At 47.0% G+C, this 27,612-nt stretch overlaps 3 protein-coding genes across 5 annotated transcripts in view; all 3 read left to right on the top strand.

Moving 5' to 3' along the window:
• RHOA (ras homolog family member A) overlaps nt 1-11,916 on the top strand; it is a 45,920-nt gene extending 34,004 nt beyond the window's left edge. Inside the window, exons 3-6 of the mRNA XM_054594651.1 lie at nt 3,945-4,102; nt 7,967-8,087; nt 9,709-9,839; nt 10,683-11,916. Coding sequence (XP_054450626.1) covers nt 3,947-4,102; nt 7,967-8,087; nt 9,709-9,839; nt 10,683-10,856 — 582 coding nt within the window. The 5' untranslated portion in view covers nt 3,945-3,946 and the 3' untranslated portion in view covers nt 10,857-11,916. The remainder of the gene's footprint in view (nt 1-3,944; nt 4,103-7,966; nt 8,088-9,708; nt 9,840-10,682) is intronic.
• A 965-nt stretch (nt 11,917-12,881) lies between these two features.
• On the top strand, nt 12,882-14,023 carry GPX1 (glutathione peroxidase 1). The gene is made up of 2 exons (XM_054594751.1): nt 12,882-13,198; nt 13,464-14,023. Exons 1-2 carry the CDS (start codon nt 12,947-12,949, stop codon nt 13,821-13,823), a joined length of 612 nt encoding a protein of 203 aa, XP_054450726.1. The 5' UTR covers nt 12,882-12,946; the 3' UTR covers nt 13,824-14,023.
• Nucleotides 14,024-22,404: 8,381 nt separating this feature from the next.
• USP4 (ubiquitin specific peptidase 4) overlaps nt 22,405-27,612 on the top strand; it is a 36,934-nt gene continuing 31,726 nt past the window's right edge. For 2 of the 3 annotated variants that reach the window (XM_054594709.1, XM_054594708.1), the window contains exons 1-2: nt 22,408-22,557; nt 25,420-25,547. In XM_054594709.1, coding sequence (XP_054450684.1) covers nt 22,457-22,557; nt 25,420-25,547 — 229 coding nt within the window. In that variant the 5' untranslated portion in view covers nt 22,408-22,456. Of the gene's footprint in view, nt 22,558-25,419; nt 25,548-27,612 lie in introns of all 3 variants that reach the window. The other variant, XM_054594710.1, reaches the window with a different exon arrangement.

Here is a 27,612-nt window from a genome sequence, read left to right as displayed (position 1 = left end):
AGAAATTTAAGATACGTTCTTTGCTTTGTGGTGATTAGCTGTCTGGCTGGAGGACAAAAACAAAGTGAAACAAGTGCAGGACCTTGAGGCAGGTCCCATACCCATGAAGGAGCCAAAGCAAAAATGTGGGGAAGGAGGGATATAGAAGCTGAATGGATGTCGAGAGTGCTGGGCTGTAGTTTAAATGGCTGGTCTCAATACAATAATACTGTTTTGATTGCATGTCCTGTTATTTAAAGAATTATAATTAATTATAAAAAATGAACACATTTCCCCTTATGTATGTGCTTCTTACTGTGCTTTCATTGTTATTCTCAATCCACTGCTTTTTTGAAAAAAACAATTAAAAAATTTTAAAAATCATTAGATCATATTGTGGGTTTGGTTAAAACATCATAATGTCTGTGCATACACTTCAGCACATACACATTATAGTAGGTTACACTGCTGAGAACTCACAAATGAGTGATGGAAGCACTGTCAGCCTCTTCCTGTTATGGAATCTTCTGCTTATGAGTTTATATGTATTAGATTTTAAAGTTAATTTCTTATGTTTTCTAGACTTAAAAAAATTAATTTCTGATGTTTCCTTCATGTATGCCCGTGGGTTGTTTCAGCCACTGCAGTTTGGGAAGCGTTCCCTTTAGACAGTGTGGGTTTTGTTGATGTGTATGTATTATTGAGGATTTAGTTTGACTATAGGTAACAGAAAATACCATCTTAATCTGTACAGTTACATTTTCTTTTTTAAAAAAATATTTTATTTATCTTTAGAGAGAGGGGAAAGGAAGAAGAAAGAGGGGGAGAGAAACAGCGATGTGCAGGAGATACATTGATCTGTTGCCTCTCTCATGCCCCCAACTGGGGACCTGGCTTGCAACCCAGGCATGTGCCCTGACTGGGAATCAAACCAGCGACCTTCCAGTTCACAGGCTGGGACTCATTCCACTGAGCCACGCCAGCCAGCAGGTTACTTATTTTTTCGTTCACATAAAAGAAGTGTGGAAGGTAGACAGCCTGGGTTTGAAACGGCTTCCAAGATCATCTGGGATTCAGGCTCCTCCCATTGTTTATTCCTCTGACTACAGCGTGTGGCACTCATTTTTATATTCCAGTATGGCTGTTCAGTAAGCAGCCCTGACTCCAGGTTTAAGCAGCAGGAAGGGGGAAAGGGATGAAGAAGGGCATGTTTCACACTAAGGAACACCTCCTGAAAGTCCCAAAATATATTGTTGATTATATCTCATGGGCTAGAACTTTGTACATGGCCATACCTAGGTGTAAGGGAAGCTAAGAACTGTAGTCTTTTAGGTAGGCAACAGGTGCACAGCTAAAAATTGGAGTGCTGTTGTAAGAGGGAATGGTGGGAAATGAGCTGGTTGACTATTGGTCTCCACCAAATGAAGAGAGCCTACATAGCTTTGGGGAGGGGATTTAAAGTCTATAGTATATTCATAGAGTTGTATGCCATTTCACAGGCATTTTGGAAAAATTTCTTTATCCCCAAAAAAAGAAACCCCACTATTTCCCTAGAAGTTATTCCCTATTCTTTTCCTCTCCCACCTGCTTCCCATAGGCAACCACCAATCTACCCTATTTTCTATCTCTGCATTTGCCTGTTTTATTTCATATAAATAGAAGCACACAATATGTGGTTCTTTGTGACTAGCCTCTTTCACATATGTAAAATTTTCAAGGTTCATCCATGTTGACAACATGTAGCATCAAGCAGTACTCCCCCCCTTACCGCCAAATAATATTTTAGGTATGGGTATACCACGTCATCTTTATCCGTTACCCAGTTATCGCATGTTTGGGTTGTTTCCACTTTTTTACTGTGATGGATAATGAATGCTGCTATGAACGTTTGTGTAGAAGTTTTTGTGTGGATGTTTTTACTTCTCTTGGATAGACATCTAGGAGTAGATTTGCTGAGTCATATCAGTTCATATCCTTTGCCTGTTTTTAAATTGTATTTTTTGTCTCTTTATTATTGGGTTTTTATATATTCTGAATCTAAATTGACCTCCTGACTGTAACCTCAAAAGAGGCCCTGAGCCAGACTACCACTTAAGCTGCTTTTTCATTGTTGATTTGGAAAAATTCTTTATATGTTCTAGATATAAGCCCCTTATCAGATATGTTATTTGTAAACATTTTCTTCTATTCTGTTATTTTTATTCTCACTTTCTTGATGGTATCTCTTAAAGCGCACATTTTTTAAAATGTTTATAAAGTCCAATTTATCTATTTTTTCTTTGGTTGCTGGTGATAAAGATATTTACGAATATACTATCCACAACATATTGTAAGTAACATATTACAATAGCTGAAAGGTGGAAGCAACTTAAGTGTCTGTCTAGAGATGAATGGATAAACAATTTGTGAGATGTATAGACATATACACAATGGGATGTCATTCAATCTTAAAAAGAAAGGAAATCCTGAACCGTGCTACAGCATGTATGAACTTTGAAGATGTTGAGTGAAATAAGCTAGTCACCAAAAGACAAATATCTGTTTGATTCCACTTACGTAAGGTAGTTAGAGAAGTAAAATTCATAGAGACAGAAAGTAGAATGGTGGTGGCCAGGGGTGAAGGGATGGGGAGTTACTGTTTAAAGAGTATAGAGTTCAGTTTTGGGAGGTGCAGAAAGTTCCAGAGATAGATGGTGGTGCTGATTGTACAACAATGTGAATACATATAATGCCACTAAACTATACAATTGAAAATGCTTAAAATGGTAAACTTTATGCATATTATGTCATTTTTAAAAAACTATTACTGTTCTACATCTTTTATATGGGCCTATACTGCATCTTGAGTTAATTTTTTGTTTTAATTCTCAGCTAAAAGTTATGTTTACTGATTTTAGAGAGAGAAGGAGGGTGAGGGAGGAAGGGAGGTGGAGGAGAGAGAGAGAAAATAAGGTGTGAGAGAGAAACGTCGATCAGTTGCCTCCCATATACACCCTGAGCAAGGATCGAACTCATAACCTTTTGGTGTATTGGACAACACAGCAACCAACTGATCCCCCTGTCCAGGTCCCTTTTCAGTTAACTTTTTTTAATATGATGTGAGAGGTAGGGTTCTAAGAACTTCATTCTGCATGAGTTACTCAGTTGCCTGAGCTCCATTTGTTGAAAATAATTTTTTCCTGTATTGGGTTGTCTTGGCATCCTTGTGTGACCATTATTAACATGAAGGCTTAATTTCTGGACTCAGTTCTAGCCTATTAATTTATGTCTGTCTTTATGACAGTGGAATACTATTTTGGTTAATGTAGCTTGTATAGTAAGTTTTGGAAGTTGGGAAGTGAGTCCTGCAACTTTGGTTCTTTAATATTGTCTTCAGTTCATAAACATGAGTGGCTTTCCATTTATTTAATCTTTAATTTCTCTCAGCAATGTTTTATAGTTTTTAGAGTAAGTTTAGTACACACTTTGTTAAATTTATTCCTTTGTTTATTGCTAGAGTATACAGATACAGTTGATTTTTGTTTTTTATGTTGTTCTTGTGTCCTGCAACCTTGCTGAGTTTATTAGTTCTAACAGTTTTTTAGTGGATTCCATAGGATTTTCCATACATAAGATCTTATCACCTTTGAATTGAGATACTTGAGTTCTTCCTTTCCATTATGTACCGCTTTTATTTCATTTTCTTGCCCTATTGCCTCCAGTATCATATTGGATGGAAGTGGCAGGAGTGGGCAAATTTGTCTTGTTCCTGATCTTGGGGGGAAAGTTTCAGTTTTTTATCAATAAGTGTAATGTTGGTTATAGGTTTTTGGAATGACCTTTTGGTGCCAACAGGAAAGGTGTACTAGCATTTTGTACTTGGGCATGTGAATAGAGGCTTGCGCCCTGTGGTCATCAGTGTGTCATAGCCTGAAGCTACAGTGGTTTCTTGTACAATCTAGATAATACTTTGTCTCATGTTTCAGCAATGGCTGCCATCCGGAAGAAATTGGTGATTGTTGGAGATGGAGCCTGTGGCAAGACTTGCTTGCTCATCGTTTTTAGCAAGGACCAGTTTCCAGAGGTGTATGTACCTACGGTGTTTGAGAACTATGTGGCAGATATTGAAGTGGATGGAAAGCAGGTGAGTGCACTTCCCATGACAGCTGGGGCTGATTTAGCATGACAGGCTGTTCATAGAGCCTGTGGAGAATTAGGCTTTTTTGTCTCTTCAGTACAGAGCATAACAGTAACAACAATGTTAGAATGAGAAATCCATTGTCATCCTACTACCTTAGCCTTACTTTGTTCATTTTTAACTTCTAGTGTATGCACTTTCTCTATATTCATATGTATTTCCTGTGGGGAAGCCTTAGTGTATAGAGATTTTTTAATATTTGAAATGAACTTTGTGTGGATGCCCTTTTAAAAAAAAATTCTGTCATAGTATTTCATGTGCTGAAATACGAGCTTACTAGGTTAAGAGGACCTTATTTGACTCTCAAAGAGTTATATTGATCTATACCATCAGCAGTGTGACATGTAGACAACATCCTCACATTTAATTTTTAAAATATTTTTGACTTGAACATAAATAGGCTGCCACAGTTGATTCATTTATACTTTACTGTCAAGAAGGATTGTGTTTCCATATGTCTGTCCTGAAAGCCCACTGGCCAGACTGGGACAGAGTGCTTCTCGATTGGGGGGTGTGGCGGGCGGGGTGTGTGTGTGTAATCTTTATATTCCCTTTTTTTTGTCAGAATAATGTCTTACCAACATTCTGTACATCTTTTGAAGAGGAATGAAATTCCCAGTGCAGATGGGTCAGCTGAAAAGAAAACTAGAACGTGGGGCTCTTCTCCAGCACACTCCATTCTCCTGGGCATTCAGTCACATGTCTATGCTGCTCGTACCCAGTAAATGGGCTTCCATAATTCCATCTCCTTTGTCCCTTCTCATTTCCCTTCTTTACCTACTATGCCTTTCTGTCTAGTGTTACTTAGCCCCAGTTTGTGGTACTGAAAAGTGGAAAGCACGTTAGGCTAGCTGCTCAGAATTCTAGCGCCCCTGAATTCTAGGGTGTCCCGATAGTTCTGTGACCATGAGTAAGCCACCCAAACCTTGTGTTGCCTTCATTTGAAAAGTGGTTTAAACCATTTTACAGGTGACATCAGGGTTCTAGAAGTAACTGAAAGTATTTAGAAGTGCCAAAACACTTTATAAAACTGGGCTGAACTCAGACTGTCCTTTTACAGTTTGTAGTCCATTTTATCCGATTGCAGTGTGGGTCACAGCAATTGCTCTCATGCCGTTAAGAACTGCAGGACACCTTTCTGGTCAAGAATAGATGGGGAAAATCCCAGTAAATATCAGACTGATAGAACTTTGGGTCCTGTCCTGGAGGTGGTCCATCAGTGCAGAGTGTTGCCAGTTCAGCCTTGGTTCTCTGCATGGTTGCTTGGATACAGGTGTTTCTGTAGGCCTGGAAGACTGGTTTTGTTAGAAGCACATGGCACAGTTGTAACAAATGGGGTGGAAATATGCTGAGATCTTTGCACCTGCTGTCATATAACAGCGTTCTTGTCTAACTTAGATTGCAGCACATACAGAAAGACCTGGTGGCTTCAGGGCAGCAAGAGTCCGGTTGGTTTTTCAAATGCCTAGTGCATGTATAGTGCTGGTTTTATCCTGTCACTCCTTCCAGAGAGAGCAGCTGTCAGTTGCTCTGTGTCTGTGGCCATCAGTTGGGAGAGTCTTTTCTACCTGTGACAGCATGCATATTTTGGGACCAGTAATGGCTCTTCCGTCTTCCTTGAAGCATCATCTGTGCCTTGAGGTCTTGGAACAACCAGGATCTTACCCATAAGAAATTTAGGGACCTCAGCCTAAAATCTTGAGAAATGCTATGAGCATTTTTTTTGCACTGCCAAGTTTGAACATGCCTGACCCTGGCAAGACGGGAACCATCCGCACCACCCCCCACCCTCTGCTGGCCCACCTTCAGCAGGGAGAGGAACCCTTGAATTCCAGGTGCTGGATCTGGAAGAGGATATCACAGCCTGGCGGCCTACCTCAGGGCAGCTCAGTAGCCCCCACAGTGGGAGAGGGGATTGCCTGGGAATGTTCATGTAAGATATGTACTAACAGAGTCTTGCGGACCACCCAAGATTCTAGGGGATTATGGTCCCAGGAATAGGCCTACCAAACAGTGAAAAGGCCCATTCTGACATGTGACGGTCCTTTGGAAGCACTCTGGAACCGTTTATCAGGAGACAGTCAGGGTTGGGAGTGTCTGACCGAATACCCAGGAGGGTTGGAGGGGCCAGGGGAGTGGGATGTGAATGAACTGTACCCTTCTGAGGTCAGACCAGTTGTGAGAATTGGGGATCAATGTCCTAGATCCACACCAAGCTGATGGTGTGTTCATGATGGAAGTGCAGTGGGCCTTGTGGAGGTTGAGGGTGGAAGAGACAATTAGCCATTAACTTAAAAGAGAGAATGGCATGTTTGTATTTACTTATTTATTTTAGATTTTGTTTGTTTTTAGAGATGGGAAGGGAGGGGGAAAGAGGGCAATATCAGTGTGTGGTTGCCTCTCGAGCACCCCTTACTGGGGGTCTGGCCCGCAACCCAGGCGTGTGCCCTGACTGGGAATCGAACCGGGTACTTTGGTTCATAGGCCAGCGCTCAGTCCACTGAGCCACACCAGCCAGGGCTAAAAGAGAGGATGGTATTTACAAGTTGAAATAATAGCTGTGAAGGTGCTAGGAGAAGAAGAGTATTCCAAACATTAGGGGGAGAGCTCCTTGGGCCCCAAAGGGCCTCTGAACAAAAGGTGTTAAAAGTCCACTCTGGTTGAAAGAAGTCGCAGGGCTGGCTGCAGTGCTAGGCAGTGTAGAAGAGGACCCATGTCCAGAGCCCAGGCATTAGTTCGCCCTCCTACCATAGAAAGGTGAGCGGGTTCCCTGGCGTGAAAGCAGTATCCTCTTATCTTATGTGATGCTTTCATTCAGCCATTCAGACATTTTTTGAGCAGTAAAGGCAGAGCCAGAGGCTTCTCCTGTCAGCTCAAACCTAACACTCAGCATAGTATCTTTTCTCATCCACCAACTCAGATACATTCTTGTCTCCATTTCTTCACGTTGGAGCAGAATGATGAGACCAAGTAGGGAAATGGTTGCATGAGAATATAGAAATTACAGTCAGCTTTTTCCCCATCTTGCCTTGTAAGTCTGGTGGAATATTGTTTACAGTTTGATTTCCCCTCTTGTCTATCCACTGAATATTACTTATAATTAAATATTTCTTATAGACTATAAAGTTATTTTTCCCTTGACATTTTGAATTGCACACTTTCCATTCTCGTATCTGTTTATAAAATTGCAATTTTGAGAAATTTCAGCCTAAAACAATTTAAACATTGCTCCTCAGCCTTTTGGCTAACATCAAGTGTAAAACAATTATTTTAAAATATTTTACTTATTTTTAAAAAGAGGAGGAGACAAACACCCATCAGTTGCCTCTCGCACCGCCCCCCTGCACCCCCGCCGCCAGTGGGCCTGGCTGATGACCCAGGCTTGTGCCCTGACTGAGAATCAAACCTGCAATCTTTTTGGTTTGCAGGATGATACCCAACCCCCAACCCACACCAGTCAGGGCAAGTGTAAAACAATTTAAAACACACTCTCCACCTTCAGGCTTGATTCTAATAGAAGTGGAACACTACTATATTTTACTATTTTGGACAGTCTGCCATTTGACTTTACCATGGTAAACATCCCCTTTTGAAACTGAGTTACTAGGATTAACCTTGCAGTCTTTTTAAAAAATGAATATGAGAGAGAAACATCAACTTGTTCCACTTTTTTTTTGTATTGGTTGATTCTTGTATGTGCCTGACCAGAAATTGAACCCACAGCATTGGCCTATCGGGACTATGCTCTAACTAACTGAAATACTTGGCCAGGATCACCTTGCATTCTTGTGTTTATTTTTCCTGTCACAGGTAGAGTTGGCTTTGTGGGACACAGCTGGACAGGAAGATTATGATCGCTTGAGGCCCCTCTCCTACCCTGACACCGATGTTATACTGATGTGTTTCTCCATTGACAGCCCTGATAGTTTAGGTGAGTACCCATACAGCCTGATGTTTGTCATTGTGTGCTGGTCCACACCTCGTTTCTCCAGTCCTTTCTGGGGTCAAGCAGACACGAGCATCATAGAAGGACTCCTCTGGGGCCACATTCCTAGAGCCTTAGGACTGTGGAGCCTGGGCCCTGGGTCCCTTTCAGCCCAGGCTTCTCATTGCTACTGTGTATCCACACTACATACAAAGTCGATGGGTTCCAAACACAATGCTGCCTTTTGGACTAAGATTTAGGGGCGCCCATGCCATTTTAGCACTTCATACTGACCCTGCTGCCTCCCGGCATCTAGACTGGTGACTTGCTGTTTCCTGGTAGGGTTTTTAAAGCCCTGTGTTAGCCCTTTTCTAAAGTGTCTTAGCTAATAAAGAGACTTGAACCTGGCCTTCTTTTTTATTTAAACGATTTTACTTATTTTTAGAGAGGGGGAGGAGAGGGAGAAAGAGGAGGAAAGAAACATCAATGTGTGGTTGCTTCTCACGTGCCCCCCCACTGGGGACCTGGCCCACAACCCAAGCATGTGCCCTAGACTGGGACTCCAACCAGCGACCCTTTCATTAACAGACTGTGAACCTGACCATTTCATCAGCTCAGTTGGCCACATGTTTCGGTTCAGAAAAAGACTGAATAATGCTGACCTCACACTCTACAAAACAAGGCACCAAGGCCTTGAAGTCAGAGTGTGAGCAGTTTACTTGTAAAAATAGTCTCAAAATATTATCAGCACCATTTAAATGATCATTGTACTAAGTACTTTGTATGCATTGACTCAGAATAACCCAGTGTAAGGTAGGTATTACTGTTATCCCCATTTTATAAAAACATCCCCGACACCATGGTGCCCAGAGTGAGGGTGCGGGAGGTTGAACTCAAGCCTCTCATCCACCATGATGTACATACAACCCTACTAAATTAGTATAGTATTGGCAAAAAGCTGCAGCTGATTATCACTGTTAATTTTTAAGATTTTATTTATCTTTAGAGAGGGGGAAGGGAGGGAGAAAGAGGGAGAGAAACAACTATCAGTTGCCTCTTGTACACACCCCAACTGGGGACTGAACCTGCAACCGAGGCATGTGCCCTGACCAGGAATCAAACCAGTGTCAAGACGGTTTACAAGATGACACCCAACCCACTGAGATACACTGGTAATCACTCATTTTCACAACTCTTGAGACCTTTGCAATAACTAGAAGTTAACCCACAAAGTTGGGGTCATGCTGAGAGCCCATGAGCAAAGAGTGGAGAGAACATGTGGCTCTGGGCCAGCTCCAGCCCCACAAGGGGATGTGACAGTGATGGCCCGTGGGAAGCTTTCCTCCGTGGGGCCGGTGGCACCTCGATGGAGTAACCCTGTGTACTGGATCCTTTGCTGCTCTGGAGTCTTTACCTGGGCCCCACCTGTGCACTCCTTAGTGAGACTAAGAAAAGCTGGTGGTGATTCTTTGCCTAAGAGGAGAGTGTTAAGTTTTGCCTTTTCCTGTCATTTTAACACTAGTGAGATTTCATTAAATGTCCAGCATACATTAATTAGGGCTCTTAGAGTTTCTTCAAGGTAGAATTTTTATGTATCCCCAAATAATGTGCATTTCACTGTTTTCAGAAAACATCCCAGAAAAATGGACTCCAGAAGTCAAGCATTTCTGTCCCAACGTGCCCATCATCTTGGTTGGGAACAAGAAGGATCTTCGGAATGATGAGCACACGAGGCGGGAGCTAGCCAAGATGAAGCAGGCATGGTCTGGGGCAGGGTTCGGTCTTGTCATGGCATCCTTGAATTGAGGACCTGAGCTTGGAGGTTCAGGGAGCCCAACAGAAATCCTCACAGAAATCTGGGACTCTGTTTCATAGAGAGTCCCAGAAGCCTCTCTGTCCGTCTGGCCCTCACTGACTGGGGTCTAGTCATATGGGACAGAACCGCCTCTGTGAGGTAGAGCTGTGCCACTAAGGATTGCCTGCCTGAGGAGTGACCGTCGCGGCAGTACTTCTGCTCCTAATGCAGTAACCTTATCAGGCTGCTGATTTCCTCCTTCACTTTATTATCTTGGTATATGTGAAGCCAAAAAATTGGTGGCAACTGTCGGATGAGGAATTTCTGAGGGCAGGGAGTCCAGACAAAGAGCCCTGATGCCTTTATAAAATTGATGATGGAGTTGGCATCTTGACTTCGCCACTGCAGAAGGAGAGCTTGAGGTCTTCAGCCCAGGTTCTCCCACTGAGGTTTTTCTGTCTGAATGTCAAGATCAGGATCTGTGTCCTTCCATGGGCGTTCAGTCCTCTGTGAAGCTAACTACGGGAAGGCTGAAGGGCTCCCCAGGATCGACATCTGGAGTAATTTGCCTCCCATTCCCTCCTTGACCCTCCAGGGCTTCTCTGGCCTCTCCTTTCCCAGAGAAGCTCATTAGAAAGGTATATTATATTGGGGTGGGGTCACTGCATGTGAGCTTCATAGACAGGATTCAAATCTGGAGGTTTGGTAGCTTTAAAAAAAGGTCTTTTAGATGAATTTTAATATTCTACAACTACTTGCTCTGTGTATGTAACACTTAACTGAAAGTGCTCTTCTTTCTTTGCTAGGAGCCAGTAAAACCGGAAGAAGGCAGAGATATGGCAAACAGGATTGGCGCTTTTGGGTACATGGAGTGTTCAGCAAAGACCAAAGATGGAGTGAGGGAGGTTTTTGAAATGGCCACGAGAGCTGCTCTGCAAGCCAGACGTGGGAAGAAAAAATCTGGGTGCCTTGTCTTGTGAAACCCTGCTGCAAGCACAACCCTCATGCGGTTAATTCTGAAGTGCTGTTTATTAATCTTAGTGTATGATTACTGGCCTTTTTCATTTATCTATAATTTACCTAAGATTACAAATCAGAAGTCATCTTGCTACCAGTATTTAGAAGCCAACCATGATTATTAATGATGTCCTACCCACCTGACCCGCCGGGGTCCTTCTGACACCGCTCTAATAGCCCTCCTCTGCACTCCCACCTGATACACCAGGCGCTAATTCAAGGAATTTCTTAACTTCTTGCTTCTTTCTAGAAAGAGAAAATGGTAACTTTTGTGAATTAGGCTGTAACTACTTCATAACTAACATGGCTTGCCTGTCATCTGTCAGCTGCAAGGTACTCTGGTCAGTCACCACTTCAGACCTTTCCTCCTGAACAGATTTCATTGGCAGAGCTCTGGAGTGGGCATCCAGTTTTTTCCAAACGTGCTCAGCCAGAAAGGCCCAAGTCCATGCAGCTGTGGCAAAGTTACAGTTCTGTGGTTTCATGTTAGTTACCTTATAGTTACTGTGTAATTAGTGCCACTTAATGTATGTTACCAAAAAATAAATATATCTACCCCTGACTAGATGTAGTATTTTTTGTATAATTGGATTTCCTAATACTGATATTTGTCATCCTCACAGAAAGTGTATTGGTTTTTTTAAAAAGAAAGTGTATTTGAAAATAAAGTCAGATGGAAAATTCATTTTTTAAATTCCCGCTTTGTCAGTTTCTCTGATAAAAGATCACCTGTTTTCAGCCCCACATATCCTAGTACGACCCTCCCCAGAGCTGGGCTAAGTAAACAGGAATCTGGTTTCACGCCTGAGGCACTTAGACACTTCTCCAGGTGGCACAAGCCGACTCACCTGGCCTGCAGGTCTGGCTCTAGTTCACAGTGCTCTTCTCACTGTGTCCAGGTGTCTTCCCGGAGGAGCCACCAGTTCTCTTGGGTGGCACTCAGTTTCTCTCTTCTCTCCAGCTGACTAAACTTTTTTTCTGTACCAGTTAATTTTTCCAACTACTAATAGAATAAAGGCAGTTTTCTAAACTTCCTGTATTCTGGTGTTTGTGTTACTCTCTCCAGGGCTGGGAGGATGGACTCCACCTAGCTCACCTTGGAAGGTTCCTTCAGGTGCCAAGTGCCAGCTCGCCTACCACCCCCTTCTCCAGGAACATGGAAACAATTACGTTGCGTTACATTCAAGTTCAGAGGGGATGGGGTTGGGGCATGCAGCCTACCAAGGAGAAGCGGGGGAACTCCAGGCAGTCTTATTTCTACATAGGAGTGTGCCGTTTTCTCATTTCCTGTCCTTTCTCATTGTCTTACTTCCGGGTCTGAGGGCCAGATGAAGTCCCCTAGGCATGGAGGAGGAGGGTTTACAATAGCAGGGTCCACTGGCCCAAGGAATGCGGCAGAACCATAGGATGGGGGGAGGGGGACCAGAGGCCTGAACCCAAAAGTGCTCCCGAGCGCCCCGGGGTGCAGGGAAATGAAGAACTGGCTTTTGGCACAGCCCTGGCTGCTCCTGGCATTGCCTGCCCTTCTACTTAACCATCCTAAAACCACGGATGGAGCCTCCTCGCAGAGCGAACCTGCCTTGGCAGGCTCCGCCAACGGCACCGTCACCGCACATCAACTTGCTCTGCATTCAGCTGCAACAGGGCACATACTGCAAGAATGGTCCCATGGCATAGGCTGGGAAGGGCTGTGTGGCCAGGAGCAGCGCCCGGTGCTGTCTCCACCGGCCGGGATCGGCTCCTAGCAAGAACCTTTGAGGCTTTGGCCTTGGCCCGGGCGCCGATCCTGGCAGCTGGGGCGGCAGCAGCAGCAGTGCGGGCGCTGTGCTGCCTGGGCCGGGTCTGGGCGGTGTCTGCATCCGGCCAGGTCGCACCCTCCCGCCTCGCTGGTCACCCGCCCAGAGAGGCCGGATGAGGCGGGGTCGAGAGGGGTGGAGCGGCCGGAAAAGTGCCTGTGTCACGTGATGCTATCGCCTGCCTATTAAAAGGAGGTGCGCCCCGGGTCCCCTGGCGATCCTGTCTCCAGCGTCCCCTGTGTTCTGTACTTAACACCATGTGCGCTGCTCGGCAGGCGGCTGCCGCTGCGGCCTCGCGCACCGTCTACGCCTTCTCTGCACGCCCGCTGACCGGCGGGGAGCCCGTGAGCCTGGGCTCCCTGCGGGGCAAGGTGCTACTCATTGAGAATGTGGCCTCGCTCTGAGGCACAACAGTCCGGGACTACACCCAGATGAACGAGCTGCAGCAGCGCTTTGGACCCCGGGGCCTCGTCGTGCTCGGCTTCCCGTGCAACCAGTTCGGGCATCAGGTGCGTCGGGCAGAATGAGAGAGGGGTGCTAGTGCCAGGAGGGCCCCCGCAGCCTCAGGTCCCAGGTGTGGAGAGGGCGCCGCGGGTCCACTTCCCTCCAGTGCTCGTCCAGGCTGGGTTCATGTGCCCCGCCCCATTCCCCCAACCCCCGCCCCGGATTGTGCAAGAAGGGCAAAGAGCCAGGTGAGTCATCTAAACCCCCTTGTTTGCAGTCAGAAAGTTTTTCCTCCAGGGCTTGGGTCCCAGCTGCCCTTTCCTCCGGCAGGAGAACGCCAAGAACGAAGAGATCCTGAATTGCCTCAAGTACGTTAGACCTGGTGGCGGGTTCGAGCCCAACTTCACGATCTTCGAGAAGTGCGAGGTGAACGGCGCGCAGGCACACCCGCTCTTCGTCTTCCTGCGGGAGGCTCTGCCGGCACCCAGCGACGAGGCCACTGCGCTCATGACCGACCCCAAGTTCATCACGTGGTCTCCGGTTTGCCGCAATGATGTCTCCTGGAACTTCGAGAAGTTCCTGGTGGGCCCGGACGGCGTGCCTGTGCGCAGGTACAGCCGCCGCTTTCCGACCATTGACATCGAGCCCGACATCGAAGCCCTGCTGACCAAGGGGTCCAGCAGCACCTAGGGTGCCCCTGCCAACCCTGCTGCTCGACAGTCACAGCGCCGCCCTCTGGAGATTTCATCCATGAAGGTGTTTCCTCTAAACCTGCAGGGAGGGAATGCCTGATGTCTAGAAATCCCCCTGGTTGGGCCCTGGTCTGTCCACACCAGTCTCCCCTTCCCATGCCACGGCTTTCCACAATAAACTTTCCAGTGTCATGAGAACTGTGTGTGTGTCCTGTGTCAGTGCCCCCGCCTTTCCCTACTAAACTAATTGTCATAGGGCTGGGAGCTTGAGCCACCCCCGCTCCTGGGCGAGGCTGAACTTCGAGGCTGAACTTCTCGTTTTCTCGGCAGTATGAGGGAGCTTCTCTTTCCTATGTAGGCAGCCTGAGTCCTGTCCTAGTGTTCCTCCCTCTGCCAGGACATGCAACAGGACCATCCCAAGGCCCTGTCAGAAGGGAAGTCCTCATTTCAAAAAGGGGGAGACATGTCAAGGGCTGACTTCCTAACCCCAGTAGGAGATCTCTCCTTTCTGAGCATTTGCTGGGTGAAATGACCTTCACACAAAAAAGCACCTGGGGCTCCCACTCATACTGAGTCTGGCTTCTCCAAGTGTTAGGCTCACACAGCCTATCATGCACAGTTGGGAGCTTGTGCAACAACAAATTCTTTTCCCATTCTTTTGCTAGATCTTTACATAGTGCTACTTAGCGCTTAGGCCTGCTCCAGTGCCGTCCTTTCTGGTTGCTGCTGCTTGTGTATTCAGAGTGAGAAGAGTGCACAACTGGCCCTCTGACCATGCCCTGCATGGCACTTGGCAGGGCATGGTCAGGCTCAGCGTAGGGACATATCTTGGAGGCCAGCTGCTGCTTCTGAGGTGTGGCTCAGGTCTGACCTCTCCATCTGTTGGTCCTGCTGTCAAAAATCTTCCCACGCAGACCTGCAACCATTTCCTATCACACAGTAGAAAAGGTTCTTCAGGGCTTGGATGCAGCTTCTGCTTGGGCAGACAAGGACCCAGATACGTGCTGGCAGCGTCAGCCCGGTCCGGTATGTGGGCCAGAAATTCTGGGGTCCTGGCATTCATGCTCAGATTGGTTTAAATCTCTTTGCATCTGAACCAACTCTCAGGACTTTTCCTTCAGCCCTAAGTGGGAATCTGCTGCCCCCTTGTCCCTTGTCTGCCCTTAGGTCATTAAGGGGGTGAAGGGGCCTCTGTTTCCACTCTGGCTCTCCATGCGAACTGCACAGGCGCGCCTCTCTGGCTACAAGGCCTCTCTGACACAGCCCTTTTTTTTTTTTTTTAATTTTCAGAGAGAGAAGGGAGATAGACAAGGAAAGAAACATCAATGGGTTGCCTCTCGCACCCCTGCACCCCACCTGGGGACCTGGGCCACAACCCAGGCATGGGCCCTGACTGGGAATCGAACTGGCAACCTTTCAGTTCACAGGGCAGTGCTCAACCCATGGAGCCACACCAGCCAGGGCTCCCCCCCCACCCCCCCGTTTTTGAGCCCCCTTTGAGATGAGCAAGGTAGAGCTGCTTGTTCTCGCTTTGGATCCCACCCTGCCTGTACTCTCAAAACTCAGGAGCCTCGATTGCATCTGTGACTGGTCAGCTCCCCCACAGGGTGACAGCCTAGAAGGTGGACCAGGGCTGGCCATCCCAGGGCCCACAGGGCCTGGTGTATGACATGAATCAGCAAATGTTTTTCAATATAAAGGGAAGAACTTTCCACTCAAATAGGGCCAGGGCTTTTTAATCATTTGGGGACTCCCAAGCCTGATTCCTAAAATGGAGAATAGCAATCTACACATTGGGTGTACCCAGGCCACCTGTGACCTCCTACACCCCACATTTCTTCCCTAAAAGCCCTTGGCCCCCTCCTGCCTGCACCATCATCCTTCAGCCTTGTGCCAAGGGCTCTGCTGTGTGCCAAGGCCACAGTCCTCAGGCAGGCAGAAGACTACCTAATTAGTAAGTTTAGTTCTAGGAGGTAGTACAGGGTACTTGGAGGGCCTGGCCCCGTAGGGAGGGTCATGCTTGCCTTCTGGAGGAAGCAACAGTGAAGCTGAGGAGAGGTCCAGAAGCAGCTGGCTGGAGAATAAGCTGATTAGATGGGCAGCGAGCCGTACATGAAGGCCTGAGGTGGGGAGCCGGCCTCAGGGGCTGGTTCGGGGCGGGGAATGTGTTCAGATTCAGATGTGGTGCATGAGACATCCAGATGGCACTATTTGGGGCAGGTGGTTACAAGAGGCTCCAAAAAGGAGTCTGGATTGGAGACAAAAGTTTAACCAAGGGAGCAGTTCAGTAGCCATCGGAGAGGATGAGGTTGCCTGGGGAGAGCAGCAAGGAAAAGATCAGGGGCTGTGGGCCTGAGGCCGAGGGATTCCCAAGCTTCCCGGGTCAGGTGGCAGAGGCGCAGCTGGGAGGAGCAAGGATGGTGTTGAGGAGCGGAGGGAGGGGCTATTCCGTAAAGAACCTTCAGTTGGGTCAAGTGCTATGGATTGTGCAAGTGTGGTTTCAGGGGGGCAGCTGGAGCTCAAGCTAGAGAGCGGGTGCCGTGATGCACCAGGTCCTGCACCGAGCACTGAACATACAGCACTCAGGAAGCACCTGACAGCGCCCTGGCTGGTGTGGCTCAGTGGACTGAGCCCCAGCCTGCGGATTCAAAGGTCACCGGTTGGATTCCGGACGGGGCACTTCCCTGGGTTGCAGGCCAGGTCCCCAGATGGGGGCGTGCATGCAAGAGGCAACAGATTAACATTTCTCACACTCTCTCTCCCTCCATTTCCCTCTGTAGCCTGGGTTCTTGTTACACCTGTGTTCCTGGAGCAATATTGACCAAGATATTCGGGGAAAGGCTTGAGGACGGACTTCCTGCTCCAATCCTCCCCCTCCCTGGGTGGGGGCCCAAGCCACCCAGCGGGTGAGGCCCCAGAATGACAACCAGGGCTTTCCAAACTGACTCCACCTCTTCCCCACAGGCTGCCTGCTGACTCACCCTTCCTCTCCCACAGTTTTTCCCTCTCTCTTGAAGCCTTGGGCTCCCAGGGAACTTCTCATTTTCCTATGTGGCTGACCCTGTCTGGCTAGTGCCCTGCTCAGACTTCAACCTGCCTGCCTCCCTTAACTGAAAGTCCTTTCCAACTGTCTCTTCTTCTTTTTCCAACTCTCCTCTTCAGGAAGACTCAGGATAAATAAAGCCAGTGAACACTTCATCTTCCTCCCCAAGAAGCTGGACATTTTCCCCCAACACATATAAACACACACATTCTTTATCATTCGACCTTGTAACTGCTGCTGGCTCCAACGTGCACCCACCCCACCCCACCCCATTGTGATTCAGCAGCTCAAAGGAACGAGTAACCGCACAGGGAGCCTACAGGGGTGGCTGCAGGGCACTGCTGATCTGGGAGGAGGCAGAGCCCTTGGGCCAGTCTTACTGAAAGGGGATGGGCCCTGCTCTACTCAACGAGGTGCAGAAACTTGCCTTTTAGCACTTCTTCCAGAAATGCTATTTGGTTTTTTTTCTTTTCTTTTTTTAATATTAAATCTGATACAATTATGTATATTAAATCACCACGATGTATAATAGTTAAATATTTTATAATTTTATTCGTTAATTATACCACGATTTTTAAAAATCTGATAAAATTTGGTCAGGTACTTCTTGCACAATTAGCCCTTTATCAGATTACTTGCTTGTTCTGTCTCAATGTAGTTTCAAAAACAAGATTTAAAGATTCTTTTTTTTTTTTTTTTTTAGCCCTGGCTGGTTGGTGTGGCTCAGTGGAGTGTCAGCCTGTTAACCGAAAGGTCACCAGTTCGATTCCCAGTCAGAACACATGCCTGGGTTGCCAGGCCAGGTCCCCAGTCGGGGTGCACAAGAGGCAACTGATGGATGTATCTCTGGCACACCAATGTTTCTCTCTTTCTCCCTCCTTTTCCCTCTCTCTAAAAATAAATAAAATCTTTAAAAAATTTGTTTTCAAAAAAGATTCATTTATCTAGATCTTTGAGTTCACAGGCCAGTAGTCAATCCACTGAGTCACACCAGCCAGGGCTAAAGCAAGATTCTTGTCAGAGAAACATTCCTGGCCTGATCAGCCTAATAAATCTTTTAAGGTTTAACTTTTGGACAGTACCAAAGAAAAACATTAACTAAAACGTCCCTTAGGAGAACAAAGCATGGATTTTTAAAAAATGGGCAGGGGTTCCTGTCAGAGTACTTTGAATTTGGAAGGTTTTTCTCATTATTACAATCACCAAAGAGGCCGGCAGAAAGCGCTTTCACAGAGGCGGGGCACAGCCGGGATGGCACTGAGAAAAGCCCGGCTCCTGCGGGTCAGCAGGGTGCTGGGCACAGGCCTGGACCTCAGACTGCCAGATGGGCGGCTGGGGGCGCAGATGGGAGTCTGACTCAGTTAGTGAAGTCTCACAAGTCTGAGTTCCGGCCCTGGGAGTAACAGAGAAGCAAACTCTGAGCTTTGACCTTCCCAAGAACTTAACTCCAGATCTGTCATGTGATAAAAGAAAAACAAAAATCACCAGCAAGGCCCTCGCCGGGTGCAACCAGTTGGTTGCAGCATCAACCTGGACACCAAAAATGTTGCGAGCTTGATCCGTGGGTCACGGCAGGTGCAGGAGGCAAAGGATCTGTGTTCCTTTCTCTCTCCTTCTCCCTCTCTCTCAAGTCAATAATAAAATATATCCTTGGGTGAGTATTAAAAATAAATTAGCTAGGTAGGCCACTTGCTGGTGGGTATTGTTAGTTGCATTCAAAAGCAAGAAATTGACGTGACATGACATGACAGTGACGTGCTGGGCATGGGCACCGCAGCCTGTCCATCACTCACCCTGCAGACAGAACCCCTCTCCCTGCACCATTCCCAGGTACAGCGCAGCTGTGGCCAGCAAGGCCAGGGTAGGCGGCCACACCATAGGCTCACTTAATCTGAATACCTCGAGTCCGAGGTGTGTCCAGGGGCGGCCCTCCTTGGATGGTGCCCTGCAGTGCCGCAGGCCTCCTAGCTTCATAGGAGTCTCCCCGCAGAGGACGCACCTGTTACCCCAGCTTCCTCTGTCCCTAGCATGGGACTATTCCTGTGTGTGAGTGTGAATCTAAAGAAGCCCTGGTCCCCCGAGCGTTCCTTTGCAGGCCCCAAAGGCTGGGGGAACATTAAGCGTGTCTTTGCTCCCTAGGCTGGTTGCTTAAGTTTCCTTCCCAGAGAAGTGTCTGCAACATCATCCTCCATGTGCCTGTAGCACTTTTATCACACAACACCTGACATTCTCATTGCATGTGAAAACATCTTCTCCCACCACACTGGCTGTGAACTCCTGCGGGATAAGAACTGTGAACACATAACAGATGATTAGTCAAATGAAAAAATGACCAGTACCGGCACAATTCTTTCATTCATTCATCCAAGAAACGTTTACTGAGAATTGCTCTGTGCAAAGGGTGGACAACACACACAGTTAACATCTAAATACTTGTTTATGGTTAAGACATTTGGTGGTAATAGAATTAGAGGAGAAAGAGAAGACAGCTGGGTCCAGGGTACCACACTCTCCCTGCCCCGTCAGGGCTGGCCATCTACAGTGGTGTAATCAGGAAGGAATGTGTCCAACAGCAGCAGTCTCCAAGGTAGGAAAGGTGATCCTGCTTCCTCTTCGAGATTCTTCCAGATTTCTGCCTCTGCCACCCTCCCCAATAACCTAACCCTTATCTAGCAGAGGTTACAGTTATAAGGTCACTGATAGGCTTTTTAATTCTTTTAAAATGCACTTCTAGAGCTTTTTAACTTTTTTACAGTCCCCTGGGCATGTTAAAGAAGCACAGGCAAGAAAAATATTTCTCTCTCAATGATGCTACCTCTAATCAAAGGTGCCCAGTATTTGTGAATACTGCCACATGTGCTTGGTGCTGCCCAAGTGTGGACCAGGGGTGACTTGGGAGGGCCAACGACAGGTGTAGAGCAAGCTGTGGTACCTGTCAAGACAAGAACTTTATGACTTGGGACAAAATAAAGCTTAAAGTACACATACCCAGACATCACAAACCCTCAATTATCAGTAGATCATTGCAGACCAAGATCAAGCAGAACGTTATCAATAGGCCAGGCTCCTTCCTGCTTTCCTTCCTGTTCTCATGGCCAAAGTGTCCTTGGCAATGAGTGGATTGTTCAGTTCTGGGGTCTCGTTATGGGGCCGAGTGAGTGCCCTGCCAGGCCTACATCTCTCCCTAGCAAATGGCCCAAAGGATAACACAGCCCTTGGGTCAGGGTGCCTTCTGAGATGAAATCACTCAACTCCTTTCTTCTCAAACCGACTGGGTCGCTCCCACAACTGGCAGGAACACACAGGCAGATCCTTATTGTTACTAGCTCTCAGTTTGTAACATTTTAATCGAACTCACTTAAAACGTTTTAAACTTTGCAAATAATGATGATCTTCTGACTCTGAAGTTTCACTTTATCCCTCCCATTTTAACTACTGGCACTTTGTAACTTGAAATTTTAGGAAATACCCATTCTCACTGCACTATTTTTATACGGCAATTTAACAGCACTGAAGAGGTCCAGGTTTAAAAAGATTTCCCCAAGTTTTCATTTTTATAATTAGGTTCTGTCCTCCTTTCTAGTGGTGCTGAGGACTTGTCCTACTTCCTCAAGACTCTGACCTGTGCCATAAATGGCGAAGCTGCTAAAAAAAGAAGAGGGAGGCAGACACCCTCTAATGTAGGTTCTGAAGCAATTTCGGTTACCCAGCTTTCTTTTTCCATAAATATCAGGACTGAAGGTAGTGTTTCTTGTTTGATAACATTTTTAACAATTTCAAAGAACTTTCATAAAAGGGCGCTCAGGTTGTCTGGGTTGCCTCCCCAGATATAGGACTCCCCTCAGGAGTAACTCATATCTGAAGCGGATCAGCAGCTCTGTGGTTACTGAAGGCAGTTTTAATTGCAAAATTTACTTTCCTCTGCTATCTACCCAAGTCCCAAGGGGCCTCTGTTGCCGGATGTGCATGATCGATGTCCCAGGGAGTAGGAATTAATTTGTTAGCCACAGCCCAACATAAAAATAGTACATCTGTTCAAAGGACCAACCACACCTTCACCAGGCCAGCCCTCCCTTCTACCCTTAACACTGAACACAGCTCATCTCCTTCTCCTCCCCTCCCTTGTAACTGCCTCTCCAAGGAAAGGTTCCTCATAAGCTTCTGTGGCCGCTCCACCATGGGGGTAAAGCACCCTCAGCCATTTATTTTCGGTCCAGAACCTCCCACGGTATCTGTGGTCATTTAAGGCAGGACGTGTTGCTCCAGAAAGTTTTAGATCTCAGGCTCTTTCAGTAGTCTGTGCCCAGCTCAGTGGGCCTATTCCTCACTCTTGGATCCTGCCCTGCCTATTCCAGAAATTCTGACCCCTGGGGTCTCCCCTCCTGTAACATGCACTATCACTTCCATGCTTTCTTCAAGACCACGGTCAAATGCTACAAAAGTCAAAAGCTCTCTCTCATAGCTCTGGGTCTGCAGTCTGGTTCATCTCTTTTAATGGCACTTAACACTGCTTGCTGGCTGGAGGTATTCGTAGATCTCTCCTCTGCTATTAGATTGCATAAGGGCAAGTACCACGTGTTATTTTTCTCTGAGGACAGGAACTGCTAGACAAGTGGATGGAGGACTCATGTGGGCCAACCGTCTGGCCTCCGCCTTGCCCTAGGTTTCCATCCCCCTTCAAGAGGAAGGCTGTGTTTTTGTATGCAGGGTCGAGTGGAAAACAGAGTGTTCAGGACACTGTACTCATTGCAGCAAATTAAGAAGCCTGGGCACCTAAGATGGAGAACACACCTAGAACTCTCTCCTTCCCCCGCTGCTCTCACCCCTCTGTGGCTGCTGACCCTCTGACGGGCAAGTAGCTAGCTTAGTGTGGAGGGCTTGCGGGTGTAACCTGAAACTGCCCCTAGCGTGAAGGACACGGAGAGGCAAAAGGGGCTGGCCATTCCAGATTGGTAGGTGGCAAAGGACTTACATATGAGGCCTGTCTCGGGGAGCCGAAAAAGCACATCTCCTACCTGCCCACCAGAATCTTAAAGTTTGTATAGAGGTTTTAACTAAGTCACGAATACCATCCAGGAGGTTTCAACACCACATTACTACCAATACTGCGTCCTTGGGCAGCTTCTAGCGCACGAGAGCACGCAGAACACACACTCCCAGGATCAGGGGAAGGGACGTTGGGGCTCCCATTGCCTGGGTCCCACTCGCGGGGACACCGGGTCCTCACAATGAGTTCCTCCAACTGAGCGGTCGTGGGACCCGCAGTCGGACTTTGTGAGAGAGCAGGGCTGGACAGAGAAGGGAGTGACCTACCCCCTTCGGAAACGACTGCAGGGAGGGAGGAAGCGGCCACTCCTTCCCCTCGTCCCGTCTCCTCTTCCGGCCCCCTCCCCTCTCCACGGCGCACTCGCGGGAGAGGGCGGTGCGTGGGGCGGGGAGAAGAAGCGGAGGCGGGCCGGCGAGCGAGGCCGCGGCGCCAGGTGGGGCCTGGACGCGCGCGTGCGCGTGCGTGCGTGCGTGGGCGCGGTCCACAGCACGCTGTGCGCGAGGCGGATGTCCGGGTCGGCTGGGCCGGGGCCGCGGACGAGATGGCGGAAGGTGGAGGCTGCGGAGAGCGACCTGATGCGGAGACCCAGAAATCCGAACTTAGGGCCTTGATGAGGACCACGCTCCAACGAGGGGCGCAGTGGTGAGCGCCGGGTCCTCCTTTCCGCCGTGCAGGGTCCGGGGCCGGGGCTCTGGCGCTGAGGCCAGGACCCTCCTTCTCGGCTTGGGTAGGGGACCGACGGAGGCGATGTTAGCGACCCTGAGGAGAGTGGCCTGACCCCGGCCCCTCAGGAGCAGGACCGTGAGATTATTTTGGGGGAGTGTGGGCGGAGCTGAGGGTCGTTCCGGTTCTTTCCGAGCCTCAGGGGGCAGACCCAGCGGGGGAAAGGGCTGCTGTGTGGGGAAAAGGGGGAGTGCTCACGCGGACCTCGAGGGTGGGAAGACCCCTTTGCCTTCGAGGACTCGCTGAGTGACCTTGGGCGAAGGTGTCCACACCTCACAGACGGGGGTCTTTCCTGTTGAAAGCACCCCCTCACGCCCGCCTCAGTGGAGAGAGGCGAAGCTCAGAAGTCGGTATTTTGTAACTTGTAAACTGCAGAACAGATGTCAAGGTCAAGCTAAACAAATAAATATCTGCGAGCCCCAGGTTCTTTTAGTAGCAAATGTCAAAAGTAATTGTGGCAGAAGCATTGGGAGCCTAGATAAAAGGATGAGTCCGGCGTTTAGAAGAGCAAATCTGAGGCAGGAGTTTTCTTAATAAATTGTTTAGTAGAAGAGACAATACTTCCACTAAAAGAGATTCTTGGATGGGATTATCGTGTGGGAGAAGAAAACTGAGGCTTGGCTTTGCAGTGAATATGACTGAGCGTCCCTCTGTAAGAAACCATGGTGGTGCGGATAATGCCTCTTACAGTGGCGAGGGGATCGAGTAGAGAAGAGAGACTTTGGGATTAGGAGGAATTCACATGCTGCCTTACGGTGTTCGTGAGCCAGCCAGGCTGTGAAAGGCAGAGCAAGCAGAAGCACTTCTGGAAGTTACTCTGCAGAGCGGGGATATATGAAGAATGCTCAGCAGAAGCATAGGAAGTTTGAGAGAGACTAAAATCACACACTACAAGTGTTTGGAGAGAAAAGAGCATTTTTAAGATTTCAGTGTATTTATGGACCCTTGTGGTCTCTGGGAAGCTGCCTGATCTCTGAGGTTTGTTGGTTATAAAATTTGAAGGGCTCACCAGTGTAACTGTGCCTTGTTTCCCCACAGAGGTTTCCTCCTCTTTCTGTCTTAAATGTAAAAAAGCACAGAGATACTTTTATGGTTTTTAAAAAAAGGTTTTATTTTTTAGAGAGAGGGGAAGGGAGGGAGAAAGAGAGGGAAACATCTAGGTGCAAGAGAAATGTCAGTTGGCTGCCTTTGCACGCTCCTGGCCAGGAATGTAACCAGCAAGCTCCCGGTTCACAGGCTCACACTCAGTCTACTGAGCCACACCAGCCAGGGCTAGGGCTATGGTTTTTGTTTTTGGGTCTTTTTTTTTTTTTTTTATATAGTTTTAAAATATAACCAGGTCAACTTGCTTTTTGGTAAGATAAATATACCTAGACACTATTATTATATCTATATATTTACATATGTGGGATTATGTATACAAGGTCTGTCAGAAGGTATCCAGCCATGTAATATGACAACTAGAGACATTTATTAAAGAAGAAACATTGTACATAGGACAGTGACGCCTCAGTCCGCTTCAAAGTAGGCTCGTTGGGCCCTCACACAGTTCTCCCAGTTGCCGTCAGCTGCCCTATAGTATTTTCTTGAATCTCATTGACAGTCTGAAATCTCTTCCCTTGCAAAGGTGATTTTAGATTTAGGAGAAGCCAGAAGTCCCATGGTGCCAAATCTGGGCTGTAGAGGGGCTGAGTCACCTGGGTGATTGGATGTTTCGCCAAAAAGCTCTGCACGAGACGTGATACATGAGCAGGCATGTTGTTGTGGTGAAGCTGCCAGTCACCAGTTGTCCACAGCTGCGGCCTTCTGAATCATCTGAATAGTTTCCACAGAGGGATGTTCAAACTTAATGCAAAATTTGATGCAGATTCGTTGCTCTACTCAGTGATTTTGAATGCAGTGGGCACACAATATGCATGCTCTCTCAGTGGGCGTCTACTGCCCTCACTGACTAAATACAGTGAAGTGCTCATTGTCCACACATGCGCATTCCAGACCACTCTCCTTGGCTGCCAAGCAACACTGATGTTGTGCAAACTGTTCTCGTTGTATTAACAATGGTTGGATTTTTTCCAGAGAGACCTGGTATATGTCTGTATATATACACATATGTACACACATTTAAACAAATTTTTTTATTTATTGATTTCAGAGGGGGGGGGAGAGAGAGATACTGATCTCTTGTTCCACTTATTTGTGCTTTCATTGGTTGATTCCTGTATGTGCCGTGACCGGGGATTGAACCCTCAGCCATGGTGTATGGGAATGACACTCTAACCAACTGAGCAACCTGACCAGAGCCACTTTTTTTTTTTGATATCTTGTTAGGCCTTCAAAGGACTACTGAAGTGTGTTATTATCCCACTTTCAGGGGAAAAAAGAAAAAACTAGTTTAATACTATTTGTGTCAAGCAAAGCAGTGTATCCATACTCTCTACGTGGGCAAGGACCACTATGAAAATCATTATGAAATTAGTGACTTGGTTATTAGAAAACAAGATTTTAACCATAGAAATATTTCCTTTAAGCATTTTGAAGCCAGTCATTCCTTTCATTTACTTATCCTTTTGGCAAGTCATTTCACTTACTGGATACTTTCCGAAGTATCTGTTGACCCTCTGTGCCATGTGGGGCCTGGCCCTGCTCCTGTTTGAGAGTGTTTTTTCAGTGGGGATTGCTTGTTCCTCAAGCTGAAAGACCAGAAAAAGAAAAATTAAGAGTAGCTGCAGAAACTTTACAACCTCAGCTTTTCTTATACAGTAAATTTTTGTCTGTCTTTAGGTATCTTATTGACAGCCGTTGGTTCAAACAGTGGAAGAAATACGTGGGCTTCGACAGCTGGGATATGTACAGTGTGGGCGAACACAACCTGTTTCCTGGCCCGATAGATAACTCCGGACTCTTTTCAGGTGCAGTATCCTGTTGCTTTTCTAACTGAAATGTCCACCTGGACAGTGGCCTGAGGTTGTGTTTATATGTAACACAAATGGTGTAAACCTGACTTTCCTCCTGTGAGGGAATAGAAACAAGTGTCCCCTGGTGGTGCCCATAGGGGAAGTCTTTGCAGACCCTAAATTAACTGCTTCTAACAAGAGCATGCTTCTAGCATTTGAAAATTTCTCTCTCTTTTTTTTTTTGGCAAACTCGTTCTGCTAGGGATTTTAGGTTAGTATATGGAATGGAAAGAAATAGGATATCATTTTGAAATTGTACCTGGAATCTGAAATTTGGGGACCAGACCTTACAGTGGAACAAATCGTAGAATTGTCAGTATTCAACTAGTATTTCTTTGATGGCTGTGTTTGTCATTGAAGTTGTGTGAGGAAAGAGGGACATCAGTGGAACTAGGATTACAGTCAGCTCCCAGTGGAAGAAGTGATTGAAAAAGCGATGGATGACATGCCAGAGCTTAGCTTGCACCCGTATAGGCACAGAGATGACAGTCAGCGTTTGCTCAGCTTTATTCTGCCTGGCTTTCGACTCCCTTGCAAGCAGGACAGAGGTGATCTGTCTCCTGTGCCCAAAATCAGGGCAGCAGGAAGACAGACAATGCATGAGGCTTGATCCAAGCACCGAACACCAACCTGGGTGCTTTTAAAAATGAGCAATGCTTCAGCCTGGGCCTTGTTTAGGGGAGTCTAAATTATATAACAAACAATGTCAGATGCTTTGTTTCCCGAAGTAGGTCACATGTTGGCATTATACCATGAAGTTGCCTCAAGGGATCATTGCAAAATGTTTGCACTTTGTCCTTTTCTCTCTCTCTCTTTTTCAAAGCAAAATTCTTAAGGCTTTTTAAAATAGTAATAGTGATGAGAATTCTAGACCTGGAGGGACTCTGGGAAGTCATGCTGCATGACCTTCAGCTAAGGTCAAGCATTCCTTTCATGGTCTCCCAATTTGATGTCACCTAGCTTTGACCTGAAACATTTGCTGTATACTTGGGAGAAGTACATTCCGTTCAAACCCTGGGACACCGATAGTGCAGGAATGACCCATCTCTGGTGAGTGAGGATCACCTGCCTTCATTCCTGGACTCTTAGTCGCTTGCCAGTCCTAGTGTGGCTGCCTTCCACCTACAGTCATGGGTGTGACCTGGAAGAGGCTCTTGAAAGTGTGGGAAGTGAGGGCAAACTTGCTGGTGGTGTCTACACTGCACCCCCTCTCCCTTCCACCTGTGCTCCTACTGTGCATCAGATGGGCACCTGCTTAGACCAACCTGTGCTCTCATCTTTCTTCTTCATTTACCTCGCTGTTGAAGACATTTGCAGAGGCTGAATCCTCATTTTAGACCCCTGTGTGATTTTTAGCACGATGCTGATCCAGTGTAATTTTTTTTTTTTTTTTTTTGAGAGAGAGAGAGACATCGACTTTCTTTTCCACTTGTTTATGCATTCATTGGTGTATGTAGGTGCCTTGACCAGGATTGAACCCATAACCTTGACATATTGGGAATTGAACTGGCAACCCTTTGCTTTGTGAGACAATACTCAACCAACTGAGACATGTTGGCCAGGGCCATCCTAACCATTTATTAAGTGTACAGTTTAGTAGTGTTCCCATTGTTGGGCAACCAGTCTCCAGATTTTTTCATTGGGCAAAACCGAAACTGCAGCCATTAAACAGTAAGTCCCTGTCTCCACTCACCTGAGCCCCTGGCAACCACCATTGTACTTTCGTCTCTGAACCTGATTTCTCTAGTTAATGCATATGAGTGAAATCATACTGTATTTGTCTTTCTGCGACTGGCCTATTTCAGTTAGCATAATGCCCTCAAGATTCACCCATGTTGTAGCATGTGTCAGAATTTTGTTCCTCTTAAAGGCTGAAGGAGACTTCACTGTGTGCATACACCACATCTTACCATTCATCCAGCTCACTCGCCTTGGTATTCCTGTTCTCCAAGGCTCTTTGAGTCCTTTCCTTTTTCCTTGGGAGTGAAAACAGCAGAAGTAGATCAGATCCAAAATTCAC

The sequence above is a fragment of the Pteronotus mesoamericanus genome, unplaced genomic scaffold, assembly GCF_021234165.1.
Source record: "Pteronotus mesoamericanus isolate MK-2021 breed Mesoamerican mustached bat unplaced genomic scaffold, CSHL_Meso_final scaffold_533, whole genome shotgun sequence".
Taxonomy (NCBI): Eukaryota; Metazoa; Chordata; class Mammalia; order Chiroptera; family Mormoopidae; genus Pteronotus; species Pteronotus mesoamericanus.
This window is presented reverse-complemented; position numbering and strand designations above follow the sequence as displayed.